Below are 24,812 nucleotides of genomic sequence, written 5' to 3'. Positions count from 1 at the left end.
GTAGATCCGCATTCCTCAAACAAGTCCAAGTGCATTTCACATGTCTTGGTCTTAAATTTTATTTTGTGTTTGCGCTAAACATAGTCTTAACTATAACAAGCTGAAATCTTCGTGTGAGGACAAAGCCCTAGCTTATTCATATTAATTTGCTTTACAACCAAAAAGAAAAAATGAGGGAAATTCATGGATATGACTATTTATGGATCTTTTAATATTTATGTAGCTATTATTGGGCACTTTTAATCAATCCCACTTACGCCAAAGAATAATAATAAGAAAGATGTGAAAAAGAAAATGGTGTATATATGAATATGTGCCTTGGTTTGGTGGCGGTTAGAAATGTGCTCTAGGTTTTATAATTCAATTTGGTTCTCTGAAGACAGTCATCTTAATAAGTCAACCATCTCAATCAATTTATCCATGGATGATAAGTCACAGAGACACTTGCGAGTTCTTGGACACTTAAACTACCTTCAAGTCCAATTCCTCTACCCTCAAACACTATCTTGATCTTATGTCACCATACATTTAGAAAAGGTCCACCTTGTCAGTGTTTAGATGTAAACCCCACTCTTGAATGTGGGGCATCATGGCTAGTGATATCCTCTTCCTCTTCTTCCAAAATAGAAGATCCCCCAATTGTAATCCTTCCGGTGAATAATTTTTCTCAGGAGTCCTACACTGAACTGATTCAGGACTTCCGCAATGTCAGTATATAGATCAAACTGGCCTGGATCACCTGTGAGTTGCGTTATTTGAGCCCAACCTACACAATTTTTTGAGTGCCATAAAGGTCACAAGGAGTTGAAACAACTTGACAGAAAACATCCCAACCCAAACAAAAGGAGCGCCTTGGACCTGTTGGCCATCAGAGCAGTCATTCAACGCAAGTTTTTGCCCTTCTTGTATCTTACCATCATTCAATTCCCTGGAACCAAGGACCAGGGACCCTTCACCAGTACTTCACATTGCACATCATCCTTTCCTGTAAAACTAGCTGAGTTCCCATCAACCACAATTTTTAAGCCAAACATGTCTTAGTTAATTTTGAGTTTGCCAATGTCTTGAGAGCAAACTAGTGCATTACAACCTATGACAATTTGAACTGAACAAAAGAAAGCTAACATTTTATTCGAAGCCTATCTTAACTGAGCAAGACAGAAAATCGACTGATAACAACAAACTCAAATTTCACTAAATGTAATTCAAGGCCTATAAGTTTCTGGAAGCAGAACAGCACTGATGAGACACGTTTTAAGTAAGACTTTTCTAGAGCTATATAAATGAACATGAATTACAAAAAGAAAATGCATTAGTATGAAGATTAGAGAAACACATAAGCATCCAACAAGTTCAACATACCAATCTTTAACCAAAGAAAGTAAACACATGACACATCTAAAAAAGGTAGAACAAACAAACAAGACTACAATCCAACAAGGAGGAAGAAAAAATGCAATTCAATGGTAATAACAAAATCAAACAGTAATTAACTTATCTTAGCAGGAAAACAAACCAAGCAGAACATAAGCGGAATGCATGACACTTAAAAGGCAGCGAGAGAGAGAGAGAGGCAAGGAGTTTGAAACAATCCAGGGAGGGATATGGGGCCACCTCAGATGTCACTTGGAAGTTCTGGCTTCAAACCAGTTATGGATGCAGCTTGTGTCCAAAGAGTTTTCTTATCTTGTGATACGATCCTAAGCTGAAAGAAACAACAAAGCAAGGTGCTGCCAAGTTTGCATAAACTGAAACAAGTTTTTTTGTTTTCGGATATACTGGTCAAAAATTATTAGACAAAATTACACTATCCGACTACAACAAAATTTTCTAATTTCACATATCCCGCATTGTACAAAAACACTGATAGACATCAAAATCAACATTCTAAAGAAATGGAACGAAAAATATTAGTCATACAGATGGAGTGAACTATATTTTAGACAACCAAAATACCCTCTTTTCCAGGAAAATACATGATATAAGAAATTAAGAAAAAACTTTAAGCACCCCTACACTAATTTCGTATATCTTACATTTTCACTCTGACTTGTTCAGACTCCGGCTCTTGAATTTGATTCGGAGCTTGTGACCTTCTGCAGTCTGACTTTTGGTTTCTGAACTCTTTATCACCACTTTGGATTCACTATGTTCAGTTGGCTTTAACTCCACTTTCGCTGACTTTACTTTGACTATCTCATCCATATGCTGCAACTGCCCTACAGATGCTTTTGCCTCCCCACTAAGCAACTTTGCCACCTCTTTTTCCTTCTGTTTCTTCTTCTTCTTCTTCTGACGCTTCCTTTCCAAGTACTCAGGATCATCACGATGCCCTTTACGCTCATCTTTGTCCTCCAGCTTCCGTTTCTTTTCTTTATCCTTTCTCTTCTTCTCTTTCTCTCTTGACTTTCCACCATCAGACACTGCAGCTTCGTCCTGATCTTGCTTGCCCACAGGTAACAATTGAAGACTTCCATATTTATGTGCATCAGTCTCTCCATTGGACCCCTTAACAATGCCAGGTGATGACCTATCATCAGACCTGGGCAAGGAAGCACCTTTTCTTGAGTCAGCAGTGCACTGCAATTCCTTCCCATCATCATCATTTACAAGTTTGGTACTACCAATACTGGCAGTCATACGAGAACCACGATCATGGCATGAGTGAACATCCTCCACATTGTGATTGCTTGTGCTAACAAGCTCATTGGTGATCCTTTGGGGTGCATCCACAGACATGGAACTGCTAGCATCCCGCTCATTTTCATTATGCCCACCTTTCGACTTGTCAACTGTATTCTCAGCATCTTCAGCTCTACTGGACGTAACAGACTGGTGCCTCACTTTGATCTTAACAACAGGCATCCTTCTCTCATTACCATTGGAAATGGTATCTGTATCCTTGCAACCTTCTGGATTGTGCAAACCATCAGGAGACGGTCTTTGGATGTCTACAGAAGGATCTTGAGGCTTGGATATCCGTAGCTTTACTGCTGAAGGTTTGTTTTTTGGTTCATTAGAAGTTGTTCTCAGATCCCCCGTCGGCTGTAATCTTTCATCCATTGGCTGTAATTTATCAACCATTGGCTGCAATTTATCAGCCATTGGCTGCAATTGAATTCTAGGGACACCATATAGTGTTGGAGGCCTGAAAAGCAAGTCAGAATGCCAACTGTCAACCATAATGTGCAAATGGAACTACAAAATACAGATTATAGGGATAATTACTAACACCCCCCCTACTGTAGCTTAATTACGACCTTATCCCCTGTACTTCTTGAAATTACTAATCCAACCTTAGACTTAGCCTGAAATTACTGATGCCCCCTGCCATTAAGCCCTGTTAGTTAACTAATGACATGGCATTTTCGTATATTTCAGAAACCCCAAAATAACCCTGAGATTTATTATTATTTAGGGATAATTATTGATGTGCCCCCTTTGTACTAAAGCTTAAATACTATATCTAACCGTGCTCTTTATGAAATACTTTTGACCCCCTCTCTTCTAACAGTGTTTAAAAATTGTTGAGGCTGGGTGTGCAATCTCCTTTTTGCCCTTGTATAGAATTAAGAAGCCAAAAGACGACATTACATTCATTTAGAAAAACCATATGGAATATCAATTATTCCCATAAATTCTAGACATTGTGAATCCAAAGTCTCAGGTCCCGATGAGATGACGTAAAGGGTAAATAAATAATAACAAACCTCAAGGTTATTTTGGGGTTTTTGAAAAATACAAAGATGTCATATCATAAATTAACTAACAGAAATTAATCGCTAGGAGACTTCAGTAAATTGAGGCCAAGACTAAAGTAGGGTTAGTAATTTGAAAGATTATAGGGGATAAGATAGTCATTGAGCTAGTACAAGGGGGCATCAGTAATTCTAACAGATGGCAAAATCGACATTACACATCCAATGGGCATTTCATAAAAAGAAGGGTTCAATTAGTAATTAAGCTATAGTACAAGGAGGCAAGCTCTAATACAAGGAGGTGACAATAATGATCCCAAGATTATATGCTCACAAGATCAAGTGGAAGTCTTCAAGGCAAGAGAAGTCCAACAACCAGATTGAATTGCTTACAGAAATGTAAGCAAATACGTCATGCTGTTTGAAAAGCACAGCTATGGGCACAGACCACAAGGAAATAATACTGAACATACATTGATTTTTCTATTTTCAGTGTTCCTAGTTAGGTGACCACTTGGTTGAAGTTGTTTTGCTTATTTATTTTTTTATAATATAAATAAATAAAGCACAAATTCTCTCACAACATTATAAACTACTTGAACTGTTGCATCGAGTTACTCTCCCCTCCATGTCCCACAAACCCCCCCCCCCCACACACACACACACACACAAAAAAAAGAAGAAGAAGAAGAAAGAAAAGGAAAGAAAAGGAAAGAAAGAAAGAAAGAAGAAGAAAAGAGAAGAAGAAGCAGTTCTACCTTTCCTTCCTATAAATTTAAAATACTCAAGTGACCGTCCAATGATTTAAACATCTTATTTCCATTTTAAATTTTTTTATCTTTAAAATGGGACTCGCCAAGTCTTCTTCTCGGCAAGTCTCCTTATCTTCCCAGCATCTTGTCATACACCCAAATAGAATTAAAGGGGAACAGGTTTTTTTTTTTTTTAATTAAAAACCACCTAATCATGCAGCACAACAAAACACATTCAAAAAATTCAATAAAAGCGGAAAATTTCTAATGAGAAAGTGGGTTCTTGAGCGAGCAGCATAAGAAGCACACCAGTGAGAGGTATGACGAAATTGATTTATAAACAACTATGTGCTGCGAGAACAATTTTTGGAGTTTAACTCAACCATCAAACTTTAACCCCCCCCCCCCCACCACCAAAAAAAAACAAAAAACCTTATTTCCCTGTTGAGAGCTGCATATGGTCCAAGGCTACTGCCTTGGTGCACAAACCTTGGACAGCCAACTTGGTAACTTGGTTTGCTCATGAGTTAAATACTTTCCTTTCTTGGAAAAGGTTCCTTGATCAAGGTGTAGGAGAATTAAAAAGTATAGTTTCTATTTTCAAGTTTCTTTCTAATTTCATTATTTCCTTAATGGTTCTTTCTACGTTGGACAAATTCATAAGTCCATGAGATGTACTCATGTACTTTTATTTATTTCTTTTTAGAGGGCAAGGAGGCTTTCTTCTCAAGTTGTAGTTTAGGCCATGAAATCTACAAACAGAGAGGCTGCAATACAGAATCAGATCTGCCCATTCTTTTTCTTTATGGGGACAATGTTGGCCAACCAGTCTGGATACTTTTCTTCTTGCCCGCACAATCATTGCTGGCATCCTTCAACTTCTGTACTTCTTTTATACGCTTTCCACATGTGGGCATGCCCTCATTTATAACTATGGTGGGACCTTTGAGAAGGAAACCGCTAATATGTCTCAGTCTCACTTTTTTGAGATGGTATACCTAGCTGCATCCCGGAGTTCCATTGTAGGATGATCAGGATGCGAGACTGCAAGATTCTAGGAGACATTGCTAGAATCACAGACCCTTGCTGCTGTGGTTCCTCTCATCTTTTCTTCTGTTCTTCTTCTCTTCATCTTCTCTGTTCTCTTTTCAATTCAGCTACTGTTTAAATTATTAAAGGTTTGACTTCTAACATGGCATCAAAGCACTTTTTAATTTAAACAGTGCTGTTTCCATTACTTTCTTCTAAAGTTCTTTTTAATGTTCTGTTCTCCTTGGCGCGCAGTCACCTAATATCCTATTAGATTAGGTATTCATATGAAATAATCTTTTCTACTTATTACCTTATTTTTACAGGGCCAGAACTTGGATTAAATCTTGGTTTTTACCCCCCCCCCCTCATTAGCCTTTATTTCTGCACTTTGCAGACCTTTTTTTCCCATTTGGTCCTCAATTCTACAAAATTCCTGTTGGTTTTTTTTTACGTCAAGTTCTGGGATACTAGTTCAATTAATGTCTTCAATTCCAAGTGACTAAACCATAAGTACAGCTGAATCTAAAGGACCTCAAAGAGATCATGTGAATGTTCACGTCCATCAAACTCAAAGGTGGTTCTAATTATTTGCCTCGGTCCCTAGTTGTTCGTGGTTAATATCCTTGCAAAAGGTAAAGCTTAAATTCATTGAGGTTGAATCTCCTGCTGAGACTGACAAATCATGCTCCAATTGGGCCCAAGATGATGTGATTATCAAAATTTGGACATGGGAAGCAAGGAACCTGACATAGCAGCTAATGTCATGTTCCACAAGACTGCCAAGGGGATATGGGATAATTTATAAGAGCCCTATTCCCAAGCTAAAAAGTTATTAGTATTTATGAAAAGTTATTTCAGTTTCAGCAGGGTGACAAATCTCTGCAAGATTATTACAATTCCTTCAAGGGCATAATGGACGAGTTAAATGTCTTTCAGCCACTCACTAATAGATATAGAAAAGCCTAAGGCGCTACAGAATGAGTTTTTTGTATCCAAGTTTTCTTACAAGATTGAACCTTGAACTGAATTCTGCTAAAAATTAGATCTGATAATGCTTTAGAATATGTGGAAAATGATATATCCAACTTTTGTGATTCTCTTGGGATGATTCCCCAAGAGGAAGACCATAAAAAGGAGGAACTTCAACTCATTGAAGAAAACATAACTGAAAACCCCATGAAGAAGGCATAATTCCCTTTCTAATTACAATATTACCTACTTCTTCAATGTTGTAAAACATGAAGGGAAAAGGACCCAAAGGAGTGCCAATAACAATGTACAGCATATTAGAAACTATATACCAAATCTGCAGACCCATTGTATTATCTGCAAGTATACAGCTGAATGAACTGCTTTCTTGGTACCAGGACCTCATGTTGTTTTGCATTTACTCTTAAACTGTGAAAAAAGACAGGTTCAGACAGAAAGATGAGAACCAAGTATTATTTTCACTATTCAGATGTCAAGTGCGTCAAATGGAGTTTGTGCTCTTTCTTTAGGCTGCGTTTGTTTGCTGGAATAAAGGTGGGGTGGAAAAAAGGGGTGGGAAAATTCTTGAAAAAAATGTATATTTCTTACTTTTCCCTTAAATCCCAAAATAGTAGATTGTTTGGTTGCTTGGGGTGGGAAAGTGAGACAAGTTTCCTTGATTCAAGGAAACTTGTCTGGTGATGTGGCAGCCCAACTTTCCCACCCCAAGCCATTTTAAAACCCCACATATTTGGTGGGACTTTGTGGGAAAGTTGGGAAAAGTAAAAAGTGGGACCCACCACTATCACTTTTCCACAAAACCCTTTCCTTTCCTTTCCTTCTCCCTCACCCCACTACACATGGGGCTCACATGTTTTTTTTTCTCTCACCCCTTTTTTCCCACCCCACCTTTGCAAACAAACGCAGCCTTATTGTGATGGTGTGCCACCTATTCCACAGACAATTAAAGAGGAGGATGGTGCTTAGAAACTCTGCATTGCAAGGTTGAATTGATTTCCCACTTCGGAGAAAGCGAATACAAATGCAGCATTAAGGGACACATTTAAATTGAGAATCATGTATGTAAACCAAAGGAAAGAAGTGGCAGGTTTTGTGTTTATTAATAGAAAACAAAAAGACAAATTAGGACAATTCAATCACAGGAGATTAATCTGCGCATTTTCAATAAATACAGAAGGAGGAGAGAGATGGGATTTACTCAGTACAAGTTTAAGCAAGGAAGGAAGGAATCTTATGTACAAGATTGAGGAGAGGAGCTTAATACAGGGGAGCTGTGACGGCTCACACCTCATTATACTATTATGTTAAAATGATGTGGTTATATATTCCCAATACCCTAGACTATTCAAATAATTAGTGATATTTGGAACCCTGACTGATAACCAGGTTGATATGTATTTCCGCCCGTCGGCCTCTCATACGGCGGAATTAGATTGAGTCGAAGACAAGGAAAGAATCAGCATAATTTTTCAAACCCGGAAATACTAAAAATTGGATCCTTGAGTGGGCCTCGCGCCAGAGATGAGAGTGGGTCCACAAGCCCATAAGGTAGGCCCATTAATTATTTAATCAAGGGTGGTTGGGTGGGTGGGTGGGTGTATATATATATGGAGGAGGAGGAGGTAAGTGGCACTCCCCACTCCCCCCACCTCTATGGCTAACATGGAGGTGGGAGGAGGTAAAGGGATAAGAAAGGGTGAGGTGTCATGCTTTTAGACAATAAATATCCAAAAAAATTAATAAAATATGATAATTTAATCCTTATCCTACACTATAAAAGGGGGTGGGGATGTTTGGCTAAATAGTTGTGTTTTATATAAGAGAGAGAACCAAGAAAGTGAAGAGAGAAGAGAAAGTTCATTTGATTCTCGGCTAACACCTTGAATAACCGAAAATCATTCAGTCTCAAAAAAAGGATTTTGTCAAGGGAAGAGGTGTTGAGTTAACCCTACTCATGTTATGGTTGCTTGCATTTACGTGCATTCTGGTCACACAATATATTTGTTCGATTCACATATTATGCATCTTAATAATCCGTGTACTATGTGCTTGATTGATTCACGTACTATGTGCATGATTTGATTCGCATACTATGCGTCTAATTTGATTCGCATACTATGCCCCTATTTGATTTGCATACTATACACCTGATTGATTCACATAATTCACATCTTATGCCTTAGACTAATTTGCATACCTGTATGTTTTTTCAGGATTTGGCTATAATTTGGTAACCCAGTGGATTTATTTATGCAATTAATATTACTCTTGCACTTTAAATGATTAAATATAAAGTTTAAATGCAAGACTCAAATGGAATAAAAGACACGGAGCTTATGAGCACAACCCTTGTGGCCAAAGTAAAGTAGAAAGATTAAGTTTGTGCCAATGATGGCAATCTACGAGGTGTACATGGCCTTATGCCCATCGATGGTAAATAGAAAGATGCCACTTCAGTGGTAAAGAGAAATGTGCATCATCTAGATTTGTCTGGGCTTAAGACTATAAATGCTAGAGAAACAGAAATAAACATATGTGAAAGGTTTTGAAAAGAGATTGTTGCATATATTTTCCCATAATATGTATTTTCTGCAAAAGGAATGTTTTATTTTCACATATATGAAAGCTTTTATTTGCACTATATGGCATGGTTGTGTTATAATAATCATTGGGCTAATATAGCTCATTCCCCCCCCCCTCATTGTATAAAGACAGGCGGACTCAAGACAAGGGTCAGCGTATTGTAGTCCAAAGAAACAACTGAAAGCTCAAGTTCCTATTAGAGTTCGGTAGCCTAGATTATCTTAGTTTGAAGGTTATGTTTGCACTTTTGAGGTTTTGTACAAGATAGTAGGGATGTCCTGATTAGATGATATTGTAATCATGGTTTTCAAAGTGTCTACCTAGGCAGTACAGCAGTTTTTCAACTGCCTAATTTGTCACCGCTTTGTTGACATGCAATTTTTCAACTGTTTTTTCGCTTAATAGCTACCGTTTTGTCGCCTATGCACCTTATTGCTGCCTAGACACCAAAGTGATTGCTTTTTTTACATTTTGTATATAACAATATTTTTTTCCAATTAAATTTTATTTTACAAAGCCATATACAAATTTAATAATTAGTCATTTCGGAATCGGAAATCAATGAATCATTAGATGGACAAGGCACTTAGTTGGCGTCACACTATCATAGAGGTAAGTGAAAATACAAAATTACTACTTTCATTTCCATACTTATAATATGACATAGGTGATGTTATGATGCTTGATGAGATGAACTTGTGTTTGTGTTCCTTTTTGGATAATTTTTCATAATTATGATTCTTGAATGTTTGTTTAGCTTATAATAGAAATTTATCAGTTTAAAATAGTTGTATTAAAATATTTGACACAACCGTTTTGGTCGCCTTATTGCCGCCTAGGCACCGCTTTGTCACCTAGGCGGAACCCCAACAGCTTTGTTCGCCTTGTTTCCTTGACAACCATAGCTGTAATATCAAAGACTAAGGTTTTGTATAACTATATTGTAATAGTTGCCATTAGATAATCTGAAGTTTGTACTTCCCCTCTCTTTAAATATAAATGTTTCCGTTGTTACATGGTAATAATAATCTCCATTATTGTCCACAATTCGGAAAAGGAGAAATAACCGTCAAGTCCCCCAATAGAGTTTAGGGGTCATGGGGCCCACCTGGTGCTAGTAAATGGAGATGTGACAAGAGCGTAAGAAATTTTCCAATAAATAAACAACTCTTTGGTTGGGCTTTGGTTGATGTTCATGGTAATGCAAAATCACCTAAGCCTGGGTCCTAACAAATTCAAAGAGAAACATCAAGCCTCTCATTCCATGGTAGTTTAAGACATGGATGTGGAGTATAAATGGCAAGTTATAGCTATTTTGATGCATACAAACAATTGGAGGAGATGATTAGTTTCAAATTACTTGTTGATGCACTTAGCCCTATGAATATTCCTCAATTTAACCAAATAATAAGTGAAGATAGATTCTTCCTAATTTAAAAATCAAACTTGTATGGGAGCTATATGTCACTTATTTACCTATGTAAGGACCATTTCTATACTTGCCAAGTGCTAATATAGAAGAGCCAAAAATTAATCGTAATGTCATACACTAAGTATGGCTCCACAGCAAACTCACAAACATCATTAGAATAGTCGTCAGGGGAATAAAGAAGGAATAATGAGATGAAAGTAGGGAAAGCTCTAGAAGCCAACGAGATCTCACTTGAAATGTGGCAAAACAGAGAAATTTGTGACCTATCTTGGCTAAGTGAGTAAGTTTAACAAGATTATGACCACTAGGAAAATGTCAGATGAATGGAGGAGAATATTTGGTGGTTCCAGTTTACAAAAACAGAGATGTTTAGAATTGTAATAGCCATGGAGCATAAAGTTAATGTGCCTTATGATGAAGTTATGGGAGAGGGTTATTGAAACTCGGTTCAGAAAAGAGTCTACCATTGGAACACCAACTTGGATTTAGCCAATAAGACCTTAAATGGAGGCAATTTTCTTATAAACAAGAAGTATGGAAAGGTATAAAAAGGCAAGCATGATCTTTGTTGTAATGTGAGCATTAGAGTGGGCTTACATGTAATCATGTTTAGTTATATGGTTCTACTAGCAACTTCTAAAAACTTTTTCTATTATAAATAGAACATGGTTGTACCATGTAGATAATGCACATGTCATTATTTTGCCACTCTTGTTCTTTCTTGTTCTGCATGTTAACAAAGTAGGGACTTCTATCGGGACACTTACCCGAACTCGAGTCTTGACATCCAGCCAATGCCTCCTCTCCTCTCTCCACTTATTTCTCAACATCTCTGCTACTTCTCTTCTTCATATCCAACCTTCACTTTTTCCTTTTTCTTTTGTAATGACTGAAAATCACCAGGTTGTTACTCACCTCACTGTGCTCTCAGATCTCCTCAATAGAGGTGTAAGAGGCCCTTTCATGAAAAATCAATCACTAACACGGTTTCTGAGATGGGTTTTACAAGGTATTGGGGGTAGTTTACTTTTTTTTCCAAGATTTTCGGGCCTTGAACATGTTTTCTAAGGCTTGGAGAATTCTACAAGTTAGTTTCCCATGAAGCCATTTTTCCATCTCTACACCAGCTTCATCTTGAAACTGTTACTGATGGAAGTAATATCATCACTGGTTTTGACAAAGGAACAAGTCAAAATCATCGCAGTGAGTTCACCATATTACCTTCTAGCTCTATAAAAATGAATGGAAGCAACCATCTTTTTTGGTCTCACTCTTCTTTTGTTTCCATTGCTAGTTGTGATCATACAGGATACGTAATGGGTACTGTTACAAAGTCTATCAGAGCCGGTGATCCCCTGGGTAAGTGGTTGTCCTTCAAAGTTGTTTTTTTAATCAACTAAAAACAGCCAATGTTGCTGCAAAAGGAACTTATAATGCAGCACTGGTCTTTGCTCTACACAAGTGCATTCGCAACACTCAGGTGAACTACCTTTCTCATAGTACTACTACACACAGCTATGTAGCTTATGGCAAGAGCTTAACATCTATAAGACTTTCCCCCACATGCACTGCCGATGTTTCTGGCTTCAAAAAGTGCAAGGATGAGATCAAGGTGAGTGACTTCTTAGCTGGTCTTAATGTAGCGTATGATCAAACCCGGCCCCAAGTCCCCAGGCGGCACCCTACCCAATCCCAAGTTCCCAGTCGGGACCCTCTTCAATTTAGGAAGCAATCTCTTGCCTTCATTCATCTTAAAAGCATTAGTGGATGCCATACTTTAGCCCCTTTACCTGATTGATTATCTCTCTAAACTGACCATGGAACACTTGGTTCCTCCCACTGATGCACCTGTTAACATTGTTGGTCATCTAGCCTTGCTCATGTTCTTGTGATCTTTGACCCTCACGGGGAGGAACACAATGCTAAGGAGTACTCCAAGAAACTGCATGGTAATCTGGCTAACTCCCCAACATGGCTGAGTACGAGACCGAGGAATCAGATTATGCCCATACTCATTGCACTAAGGTAAAACTCCAGCAGCCGAAGAAGTGCAATTCTCATTGGATGAGATGCTTATGCTGCCTGCATGTTGACTAGGCCAAATGCTTCTAACATCACCAACAGGCTGCCCACTCAACTGCTGCATCCACCTCTAGATTGAACTCTTATGCTTCCAAATTTTTGCACTAAAGTACACTTTTTATTGGCCACTGTAGCTTTGCTAAGGTCTCTGCTTCTATAATAGACATCAGTGCAATAAATCATGTGACTGGCTTTGCTAGTTTATTCTCTAGTTTTATACTTGGCCCTAGCAAAAACCAGGATAGTTCTCTGTGTTTCTAGGAAAGGATCCATGTCTCTTTCTTTTTTTATAACATTGTCTGCAGTTCATCTCCACAATCAAACACTGTATGATCAGTATATCACTTTAAAGCTCTTTTAGGATTGTTGTCAGACCAACTATGATGTATGGGTCAAGTGATGGGCTGTGAAGAAGTGCGAAACAAATAAACTTGGTAATGTAGAGAAGCAAATGTTGAGATGGAGGAATGGGAAAAGGAAGAGTAAATGTAAGGGATGATCATATTTGAGCTATGCTGGGAGTAGCTCCAATACATGATAAACTTAGAGAGAGGCATTTGTTGAAGTATGGCCACATTCAACAGAGGCCTCAAAGGACCCCAATCTAGACAACATGATTTTACTGAGAAACCAAAAGACCAAAGGGCAGCCTAAGGTAACCTTAGCAAAAGCAGCAAAGAATGACATGGTTAGACTAGGCATCACTCGTAGTATGACTTCAGATAGAGCTGCTTGGAGATCAAATGCTGCTGTGAACACGTGATGCTGTTTTGTCTTTAGACCTATTCAACACCTACAGGCTACAGCCGATTGTAGGGAGTTAAGTTGGACATCACTAAGAAGCACCGATGCCCTAAAGTAAGCTATTTCCCATTCCAAACCCGTTTTGCTTCTTCAACTTCATCCCCTGTCTCCCTTTTTATCACCTTTATTTAATTCTCTTAGAAGGGGCAGGACTTAGCACAATGCTCGGCGGACCACAGTCGTAGCTTGAGGTAAAAATATTAAAACAGCCTCTCAGGCTTCTCAGCAATAATTATTGTGGTAAGGCTGCAAAGAAAAATTGCACCTCCCCCTCCCCCCCCCCCCCCCCCCCAAAAAAAAAAGACTGCTTGTGCAGAAGCCTTTGGCACCAGTTCGCCCTTTTTTATTCAATTATTTTCTCTTATTGGGACCCATGTAGCCAACCCCATTAATTTGGGCAAGACTTGGATGTTCTTGTCATATAACTAGATCAGATGATTTGGTGTTCTTTTGCTTTGCCCCATGTTTTTTATCTTCGATGTTACTCTATGTGACCTTATATCTTCTTCCTTTGTTTCTCTTTGACACAATTCTAGTGTTTTGTATTACCAAAGAAAACAAGAATGTCGCACACTTCACTGCAATGATGGTTATCCCCAAAAAAAGATAACACTATTATAAACTGGACCAATAATTAGGCTTCATATACTAACCTTCCTGCTAGGATCTGTAAAATGCAGAACAGGCAATGCCGAAGGAAGACATTGTTAAATGCTTTATGGCTTTCAAGAAGGTTTAGTAATGTCACAAGCGTTGGACTACTTATTTCATCATCAGAGTCAGATTCACGTCTTATCTGACATAACCGCATTGCATGCACAGCTAGTTTCACCTGTCCTGCAATTAGAAAGCATTATGGACTCAAGAGATGCACCCTGCATATCCTAAGATCAGATGTGAGCAGTGCCAAACCTCGTAGGGACAGCTCTTCCTCTAAATATTTCACAAACAACGATAAAGCTGCATCGATGCCTTTGCAATGGAACTCAAGATCAAGGAGTGCCCTACTTGCCTCGATTCGAACATGCCAGTTCGTTTCAAAATTTTGGAAAGGTTTAATAAGTTGAAAAACATGATCCTGTAAGAAGTCAAACACGTAGACAAAATAAACACCAAATAAAGCAAATGGAAAATTTTTTGAACAAAGTAAATTATAGAAGGAGACTACTAAGTATATATAAATTCTAGCTTTGACCGAAATATATCAGTTCACAAAAGATAGCAATGGAGTCTAAAAAATATAGCCTTGACCACATATTTTGCATGCTTAAGCCTGAATACCTATCTAAGTGTCACTTATCCCATTGAAACTTGAGGGAACCTGACTAGAAACCAAAACAGGCACTAAATACCTGTCACTTACCCTACAGGCACTTGAGATATTGTCTATAAATAAGCAAAAGCCACCATTTGAATCTAATAGATATAGAATGAACCAATGAAATAACAAAAGGATAAAACTCAACACCTGGATCAAAAAACAAAACAAAAAAAAAAAAAAAAAAAAAGATTTTCAACTATAGATGCAATTATCAACTTTCTCACACTGAGATTATCCTTAAATCTAGTTGCATATATCTATCTATGGTAAACCAAAGCTAAAAATCTTGTTTCATCCAAATCGATCATAAACAGCATAGTGTACCGAATTACATTTGGGAGGTATACCACCAAAAAAAGTGTATCCAGTGCACAAGGCTCCTGGCATTGTAGGGTCTAGAGAAGACCGTAATACATGCAACCTTTACCCCTACTTCACGGAGAATAAGTTTCTGAAGAGAACCAAACTCATGAACTCTTGGTTGCAATGGAGCATTCTTTACCAATCCACCAAGATTCAATCTTTGACCGAAACATAACTACTTCAACATAAATCAGATTTAGGCAACCTTTGGTTACACAACTACTCTAAAATAAATCAGTTTTAGCGATTTATGATTGCTAAAACTTTTATATCGTTTACCAAGTTAATTAAAATTATACTTAAATAAAATATTTTTTCAGATTCAAAACAGACATTTCACTGCAATATTGGTTTATAGAAACGATTTACCATATTTAAATCTATTTAATTTTTAGATTTGAGGAAAATCCAGCACTAGAAAGTTGAAAACTGCACCGAAAATCCAATTTCCGTTCATGAAATAATGGTTTTACTTTCCATCCATCATATTGTCATTTCATTTCCATCAACTATTTTTACAAGATTTGAGAAAGAGGGATCTATTTATTTGAATTATACCATTTATTTAAAGGGTAATTTCTATTTGGACCCCCTGAGGTTTGATCCTAAGTCATTTTTAATCCAAAAAAATTACTTTTGCATTTGTCTCCTATCCCAAAAACCCAACAAAGAACATGCCTCATTTTTGTAACCAAAATACCGTTATACCTTTTTGATTTCCTTTTTACAACTATGGCATATTCAATTGGAAGGTTACTCTAATATACCATATTGTTCATACCTCTTACCCATGTTCAAGATCTGGGTAAGTTGAAGAAAGAAAACTGAAAGGGCACAAGGGGTCAACAAAATGACGATGTTGTCCTTAATTCTTTTTTAGATAGACGAGGCATATGCAAAATGTCATTTTTCTATTTAAAAACGAATTGGTCAAACCTCGGGGTCCAAATGAAAATTACCCTTATTTAAATGATATTTGGGAGAAAGAAGTGTTTGCCCTAGATTTCAGCTAAGTCATGAAAAGTACATATAATCCAATTTGGATCAAAACCACAAGTACCATTTTCAGTGCGTGATTTTTTTATTTAACTAATTCTTTGAAAAATATAAATATAAATATAAAATCACACATTTCCAGCTCAACTCCACTCATTGAGCAAGCTGGCAAAAACATCCCTGGTTTCAACTTTCAACTAAACCATATCTCAGTTTGTGGGTGACTAGGGCAAACACTTCTTTCTCATTTTGTGGATGGTCAAAACTGAGTTTTCGAGTCTTGGCAAAACAACCACTTGCACTGATGAACAAATACTAATTATTGAATATAAAAACAACTTCAATAGGATGAAAAACTTTGTTGGAAGAAAGATGCATTACAAGGGGGATGAATTCCGAAAGCTTTAATGCAATCTGCGTGAGAGTGCGTATGCAGCTTATAGTCAAGATCCCATTGTAGCTTGGCATCAACCTGAAAACAACCAATTCAAATTTATGCAATTAATAGAGCTACGATATAATGAAATCACAGTGAATTTCCTCATACAGCACCCCAATGCACCTGTCAAACTGTAGAAGTCGATCAATACATTTGAGAAGGGATGATAAGAAAGGCATACTCTGCAAACAAAACAAAAGGAAACAGCTAAGGATAATGACATCTTCAGAAAGGAGTACACACCAGAAAAGAGAATACTAACTTAAATAATAGAAGAATGACTGACACTCCCAAAAATAACACAAAATGATAGGAGTTAAAAATAAATAAATAAAAAAAGGTGCACAGTATATTCAATTGAAGTTGGGGCCAAGTAATCTTCTCATGCAGAAAGAGTACTAGTAAACCACGCTCCGTGGAGAACTTGGTCATCAACACTCCCAAGCAAACATATCCTGGGTTAATTATGTTCCAGCTCTTGCAGAGAATTTTTTGAACGAGTATGTTTCAAATGGACTGATTTGGAAGTATGTAAGCAAGGTGTTAAATTGTTCAGATATTCAAATTATCATTAGCACAGCCAGGCCATTGTCATTCAATTCAGATCCTGATGGTTGGCTGACATCTGAAAGTTCCCACTAAAATTGAAGTTTACCAAGATTTTTAAGTTCAGGTTCGCTATTTCTTTTACAAAATGTTCCAACCCGACCCAACACACACACACACACACCGAGGAGAGAGAAAAAGGGGGGGGGGAAGAATGGATAGCCACAAGTAGGCAAATTTTCCACTATGATCAATTTAGAAATGCATATCCTCACAACCCATGAGTAACTACAGTGGCAGCAGCCAAGTGGATGATGCATCAAAATCAACAATAAATGCAATATGTACTTGCTTAAGAATGGACAGCCACAAGAGAGTGTGTGTGTGTGTGTGTGGAATTGGTAACAAGTATGACTTTGGAGTTTGAATGAAACCAAACCCATTTAGCTATGGCAAGGCTGAGTTAGGTTGATTTCCAAATTGGTAGCACTAAGACGATGAAAAGCACAGCTACTAAAAATATTAAGGCCATAATATCATTGATAGAATTAAAACAAAATAGTGGACAAATCAGCAAACAGAAATTACAGTACCCTTGTAAAGATATATACCCAAACAAAGAATGCTAAGAGAGCCCCAATAGTAGAGACCATAGAGATGGATTTGGCCAAGATGTAAGCCACTACTACACCATGGATAAAAAAGTTAATGACTGGGTCAACTCTTTCTGAAGAAAATTAAGTAGCTCTTAATGCTTGTCAAATGAACATGAGAACTACAAACAGCGGAAATTATCAGCACAAGACCTAAAGTCCTATATTCGGAAAGAAAGTCAAAAGAACTTCCTTATCACTGAGAGAGAACCAATGTTGTATGGATTAGGACAGACTGAAAAAATTTTGAGAAAATCAAAGGAACTGAATAAACTGGCAGACCACACATCATCAAAGTTGGCACCTAAAAACCAATGAGACCAAAAGTATAACTTCAGAGCTCTGAGGGTTGTATATATAAGTGTAACAGCTTATGCATATCAGTATCCTTTTTGTGAACCCTTCAATTTGTTAGGTTTTGCTCCTAGATATGTAGTACATTAAGCATTACTATATTGCAAAGTGTAAATGTAAAACAGTTATTAGAAGTAACAATAAGACATCTCCAAACAAGACAGTCTGTCCAATTTATGTTTCCCAGTAGAACCTTCCTTAGATTCAAACCCCCCCCCCCAAAAAAAAATGTAGGTTTTGCTCCTAGATATGTAGTACATTAAGCATTACTATATTGCAAAGTGTAAATGTAAAACAGTTATTAGAAGTAACAATAAGACATCTCCAAACAAGTCAGTCTGTGCAATTTTTGTTTTCCAGTAGAACCTTCCTTAGATTTAAACACCCCCCACCCCCCAAAAAAAAAAATATATATATATATATATATATATATATATATATATATATATATATATATATATATATATATATAGAGAGAGAGAGAGAGAGAGAGAGAGAGAGAGAGAGGGGGGGGGGGAAACATTCACCAACTTACTGTGATCGTAGAAAAGCTTGGTTTTTTGGCTGACCCAGTTGGTCTCTGAAACCAAGTATACACAATCTACACAAATAGTAGGAAATGCCACCGAAATATTGGTGATATTTCAGTGTTTCTGTAAGCAGTGACATGAAACCCTATCGAAAACAAAAAATCCAATATGTCAAAGATATATTGCCGAAAGAGGGGCAATATTTCTCCCAACCATCGATATTTTGACTGTTCGGCGACATATCGCCCCAATGTCAATTTCTCAACAATATATCGCCGAGAAATCAATTACAAAAGCCTTCATTTGGGCAACATTTCATCTCATTCGGTCAAAATGCCATCCATAGCTTCTCTCTCTTCCAATTTTGATTCTTGCTATTTTTGCATCGACCTTCGACATTTGGGGGTAGTTCTTGCATGATTCTTGCCAGCAAACGTGTGCATCATATCAACCAAAAGGTGTTTTGCCCGAATCTTGGAGATTTTTATCTCAGAGGTAACCACACATCTACAAACTTCATTTTTACAAAATAACACTCCCAACGGTCAATCTTGAAGATCTTTGTGTTCTAATGCATCATTTGTATATTTAAATTTACTTAGATGCATGTTCCAAATATTCGAATTCTCCCGCATACAGCCGGCATGTGCTGATAAAGAACACCCCTTTAGGTAAAGTTTTAGGCATTAACCCCAACCAAAAAAAAAAGAAAGGAACCAACACTCCTGTTGTGTTTATTGGACTCAAATTAGGCTAGACACCCAAAACCAGCCCAAAATGACCCCAAATACCCCCTCGAAAAAAATAATAACAAAATAAAATAAAATTGGGGGCGGAATTTCACCGAAATATTTCCAAATTCTGGATACATATCACCAAAATTTCGAGGTTTCTGTGGTATCTCTAGGCGGCGAAAGGCGAGTTTCGCCGAAATTTCGCACTATATCTACACAGTGACCTAAGAGAGGAAATATATTGTATTAAGGGTATCCATAGGGGGCTCCAGGAAAGCGACTCATAGAGGTTAAGTATAAACGTATTGGTCAAGTTGTATCAAGGTTGTCAAAACGTTTGCGTTTTGCAACAGCTTTGTTTTGAACCGCTTAATTGACGCCCAATTTGCAAAGGAACTCCAAGGCCCAAAGTGACATAGAACCTATTTTTTGCTTCAAGGGCGCTACCCCCTACACCCCCACCGGGGCGGCCTCCCCAGACCCCCTCCCGCTCACTCGGGGGTGGGACCCCGTGCACGTCGGCAACAAAATGTGAGCATAAGCCATACTCAACATCAAGAATCAACAAATGCCTAGGCGGACGCTTTGACAACCATGGTTTGATGATATGAACTTATGTTTGTGTTATTCTTTTGAATACTTTTTCATAATTATGATTCTTGAATTTTTTATCTTTTTATGAATGTGACTATTGAATATTTGTTTAGCTTATTATAAAAAGTAGTTGTATTGAAAAGTAATTTAAAAGTAGTCATATTGACAAAAAATTATCCAACCGCTTTGGTCGCTTATTGCCGCCTAAGCGCCTCTTTGTCACCTAAACGCCTAGTCACAACCCCAATCGCTTTGGTCGCCTAGCCACTTTTCCAAACATGATTCTAATGCAAACCAAACTAGTTTTAACAATGATAGCTATCTACCACAGCTCGTTGCACATTTGTTGGTGGCAATCTTGTGACATGGAAAACCAAAAATCAAACATCTACGGCTACATTGCCATCATAGAGGCTAAGTATAAGGGCTATGGCTAATACAGAAGCCGAATAGATGTGGTTGACAATCATTATTTCATGAGTATGCTTTCCCAGTCATTAAACCTATGAAGATGGTTAACAATAGTTGAGATTTTACCTTTTTACCCATTTACTGGGTACTTTTAGTTGCTTCCGTGTCAAGCTAGGTGTCTCAGGTTAGATATGGCACTGATATGTTTCCAGATCTGATTTGAATTTGAGCTGTAGAAGTTACTCTCTTTAAGTCTTTCTATTTTTTGAAAATTGGACAGAATATTCTGTCCAGATCTATGTAATCTTTTAATACAAATAAAGGGCCTGCAATTCAAGGAGTCTAGAGTCACAGAGAGCTTCTTCCCAAGCTGGTTTGATCACCCATTCTTCTTCTTTAATTTCTTCTACTTTCTAAGTCCTTAGGATAGTTACAGGGTCCTGAATTCTAACATGGTATCAGAGCATTAATCTGAAGCTTGAGTTACTATTTTCCCCTTGTAATTTTGAGAGTCCATCATAGTTTATTGGTTCTGCCTTCTTTACTTACTACTTTCTGATCAGACAATCATGGAGATGGAAGGATTAAACCTTCTCAGTTTGATTTCTCTTGCTGTTGATCTGAGATGGGAGTCTTCATCAAATATATGTTCTCTAGTTTTCTATTCTGGCTGCTACCACTTGATGTGCTGCTGTTTGAAACTGCTTTTCTAACCTTCGCAAATTCTGCTCTACCTAAGCGCAGGTTTGCTCATTAATGACCTTACTGCCTGTGACTACTCCGTTACACAGCAATTCGGTAACCAGAGAGCCCTTATCTTATTGTCATCTTTACCGGCTTCTTTTGGATCTTCTTCCACCACAATGGTGCCTATTTTTATTCCTATTACTATGCTGAACTGATATAGACCAGACTCTATTTTGCTGGTTTTGCATTTTATATTACATTATGCCTCTTGGGTTAGGAATATACAGCTGGTAAAGCTGAGTATGCCTCTGTTCTGTTGTTTTTCCCTCTTGCATGCCTTTGGATTTGAAATATACTGCTAGAACAGCAATGTGTTTGACATACACTGCTGATTCAGTCCCGGAATATGTATATATATTGATGGGTCTTGAACTTGTGCATATATTGATGGGTCTTGAACTTGTGCAAGTCCCAACTCTTCTGCTTTAACATACATTGCTAGTAAGTACCACCTCTTATGCTTTAAGATACATTGCTGGCACAGTCTTTGTTCTGAGTTATATTGCTGAGATATACTGTTGCTACAGTCCCTGTTTAAGTTATACTCTATGGCTGAATTGAACCTTACTGTTGATATTCTATTAGTTCAAAATGCCCTGTTCTTTTTTATGTTTCTGTGATCATCTGTGGTGCTGGAGATAACCTTGAAGATCAGTATTGATACACAAGTTAGATAGGAAACAGCCGGCTGGATTACCTATTATCTGCTACACTCTATTATATACTGACTCGCTTATATGAGGTTGTATTGCTTGCATTCCCAATCAAGTTAATAAATAAATCAACCTTATCTTACCTTGATAGACCATGGCCCTGATCTGTTTAAAATTTCCTTTGTCATTGTGTTGGGAGATTGAAGATATATCAAGTTTTATATGATGGTTATTTTGAGATATGGTCATTATTTGTCCATGTCCAATGCTACACGTGAGGTGTAGATGTGAGACCTATTCTCCACTTGCTCAAGACTTGTATTTGAAGATGGTATTTTACAGCAACAGTATCAACCTACTTGGTCATATGCTACCTATTTGGCTACAGCAGCAACTACCAACTTGCTCCACAGTAACCCATACTGCCCTTTACCAACCTATTTGGTTTGCACCAACTCATACTGTCATTTATCAACCTCCTTGGTTCACAATGAGCTATATTTGACTTGTAGAGACCATCTTTTGAGGCTCTACTCCTACCTACTAGGTACAACTTCCGGTCTTGCAAAGAGCACACATGTGGACATCAGAGCTGTCCTTTCTTATCTACTTTGTGTGGACATTGAAGCTGCACTATTATTTTCTCTAGTGAAGATTCCTACCTACAACTTGCCTCTTGTAGTGTAGCCACCTACTGACGTTATTTAGATAATGATCTAAACCGAGTTTTAGGGTTAGGGTTTCTAGTGGAATTTCCCTAAAACTAAAGGCTGTGCAGGATTTCCAGCAAAGAGAACTTTGTTTCTAGGTTGCATGGGTTTAACCCCTGAAACCTTCTTGTGTCACAATTTCCAGATCTGAATTTTAACAAGGGCTGAAACTTAGGGTAAAGGGTTTCAGCTATGGTGGGAACAGTGTCTGAACATGCCTTCTAGTTTCAGACCTAGTTTCAATGATTTTGGAAGGTAGGGAAGGGTCTAATTTGAAGTGGGTTTAGGTTTCAGAAGTTTGAAGATAAGTTGCAGAAAATTTAGAGAAACAAGATGAAGTGCAGGAAAAGTTCAGACCTAGGGAAATAGGATAGGAAAATAACATTAATACTAGGATCCAGGGGCAGGTGCAACCCTAGTGAGGGAAAAAGGGAGGTTAAGGGGGTGGGCTTTTGGTGCTGCAGCAGGGAAGCAAAGGGGATGGGGGAGTTACAGGGCTAAGGGAGATGATGGGAAAGGGGTTGGGGGCTGTCGCAGGGAGTAGGGGAGGGGAATTAGGTTGCTGTTGGGGGTGCAGAAGCAGCAGGGAGGGGCTGCAATGGGATGGGAGGGGTCTTTTAGGGTTGCACAAGGAGTGAAGGGGTGGGTGAGGGTGCGATGGCCTAAGGTTGCAGGGGAAGGGGTTGGGACTTGATGATACTTGGAAGCTTGCTGTGGTGATTAATGGCTGCTGTTGAAGAAGATTAGTTGTTGATTGTAGTAGAAGAATACTTCAAAAACTGCCGTGGCCCTTCGCCATGGCCCTCCCAAAGAGAACCAGGACCCTGTGTCTAACAAATACTTCTAATTTTATTCAATCAGACTTGAGCAATTACAAAGAACAATAGGCTTATTTATAGCCTACTAAAGACTCTTAACACTAACTGGAATTCCTAAACAAACTAGAATCCCACCACATAATATGGACACTTGAATTAGAATCTAAAAAGACGCATGCTGAAAATAAAACTTTTATCTCAAACTCTAATAAGCACACACCTGAATTATTTTGATTAAAACTCTAATGGCACATGTGCTAGAGTTTAAAATAACCAAGGCCTCAATGAATTTAAAATAAACTACGACTCAATAACTAACTCAAAACAAACTCTAAAAGAAACTCAAAAAAGATAAGAACCCCTTTTGTAAAGAGTCTTATTTTATCCATAACCAACTTATTCACAACGCAAGTAAAGGCTTCCTAACCGACTGAAACTCTTCAGAAAATAAACGCTAAAATTCTGAAAATAGAAACCAGCAACTAAATTAACGCCCTCCTAGAAGGTTCAGCCAGCTTGCTAGGGGGAGCCTTGGGGCTCACTTTATGGTTCCGCCGGGGGGAGGGGGTCACTGTGTTCACATCAGATAGTGCCTTTGATATTATATTTGATGCATAAAAGATACTTGAAAACATTAAGGCAGGAGAATAGCTACATTGTCAAGAAAATATTTATCATTTAATAAAGAATCAACAAATTTTCAGTGTTGAGAAAGGAAAATGGCACTAGTGTTCAAATACCTGTTGTCCAAACTCGAGTTCACCAACCGACTCAACCAATGCAGCAAGCCAGTAAACATCAGAGAAAGAATTTCCATTGTTGTCATTATACTGCAGGACAATGGGACAGATAAAAGTTAACAATGGGTACGATAAATGGACAAAATCACTCAACAAACCAAGGAATCCTCTTCACATATTACTAAACAGAAGGGAATAACCAAACAAAAGGAGTCAACACATGTCTGCACTCTAATGCATATATGCGCATGCACTTCAAGCCCAAAAAATGAATATAATAAAAATTAAAAAAGACCTCATAATCTTTGAAGTCCGGTATCCCTCATTATAACAAAGATTGGCGAATAAAGTCTTAAACATTACTTTTTCCATTTTAGTTTAAAAAAACAATCCATTTAATAAGGATACAATCATGTCCTTGCACATGTCAGCTTGAAAGTGTGCAAGCCAATGACAGCTCTTGACAGTGATAAAGGTGGGAATCCCCTTTTACACTTGACTTCAAGAAATTTATTGGAATAAGACAAGGGACAATCAAAATCAGGTTACAGCTTCTAGGTTTACCAATTTGGAGGCAAGAAGCATACTTTCCTAAAACAAGAACCAGATAATATGTGCTTAAGTGTTTCTGCTCAGGGAAAACAAAAGATCACCTGATCGGGTGTTCCAAGATATCACTCTTACCTCATAGTTTTTAAAATTAGTCTATAGATTGCATTTCTAAAGGGCATCCTTCACGCAATGGTCGTGACCCAAGTCGTAGGCTGAGGTCAGGGCATCAAAACAGCCACTCAGCATGAATTGCTGGGTAAGGCTGCCTAAAAAGCTAC

At 37.9% G+C, this 24,812-nt stretch overlaps 1 protein-coding gene across 3 annotated transcripts in view; it reads right to left on the bottom strand.

The window, feature by feature from the left end:
* Positions 1-1,490: 1,490 nt before the first annotated feature.
* TAF2 (TBP-associated factor 2) overlaps positions 1,491-24,812 on the bottom strand; it is a 67,408-nt gene continuing 44,086 nt past the window's right edge. Inside the window, exons 19-24 of one of the 3 annotated variants that reach the window (XM_089159540.1) lie at positions 23,983-24,072; positions 16,616-16,674; positions 16,435-16,525; positions 14,286-14,451; positions 14,027-14,210; positions 1,491-3,148 (exon numbers count right to left, since the gene is read on the bottom strand). In XM_089159540.1, coding sequence (XP_089015666.1) covers positions 2,041-3,148; positions 14,027-14,210; positions 14,286-14,451; positions 16,435-16,525; positions 16,616-16,674; positions 23,983-24,072 — 1,698 coding nt within the window. In that variant the 3' untranslated portion in view covers positions 1,491-2,040. The remainder of the gene's footprint in view (positions 3,149-14,026; positions 14,211-14,285; positions 14,452-16,434; positions 16,526-16,615; positions 16,675-23,982; positions 24,073-24,812) is intronic. The other 2 variants (XM_089159539.1, XM_089159538.1) reach the window with 2 other exon arrangements.

The sequence above is a fragment of the Hakea prostrata genome, chromosome 6 (genome assembly GCF_041222555.1).
Source record: "Hakea prostrata isolate BN-2017 chromosome 6, UWA_Hpros_2, whole genome shotgun sequence".
In the NCBI taxonomy this organism is placed as follows: domain Eukaryota; kingdom Viridiplantae; phylum Streptophyta; class Magnoliopsida; order Proteales; family Proteaceae; genus Hakea; species Hakea prostrata.
This window is presented reverse-complemented; position numbering and strand designations above follow the sequence as displayed.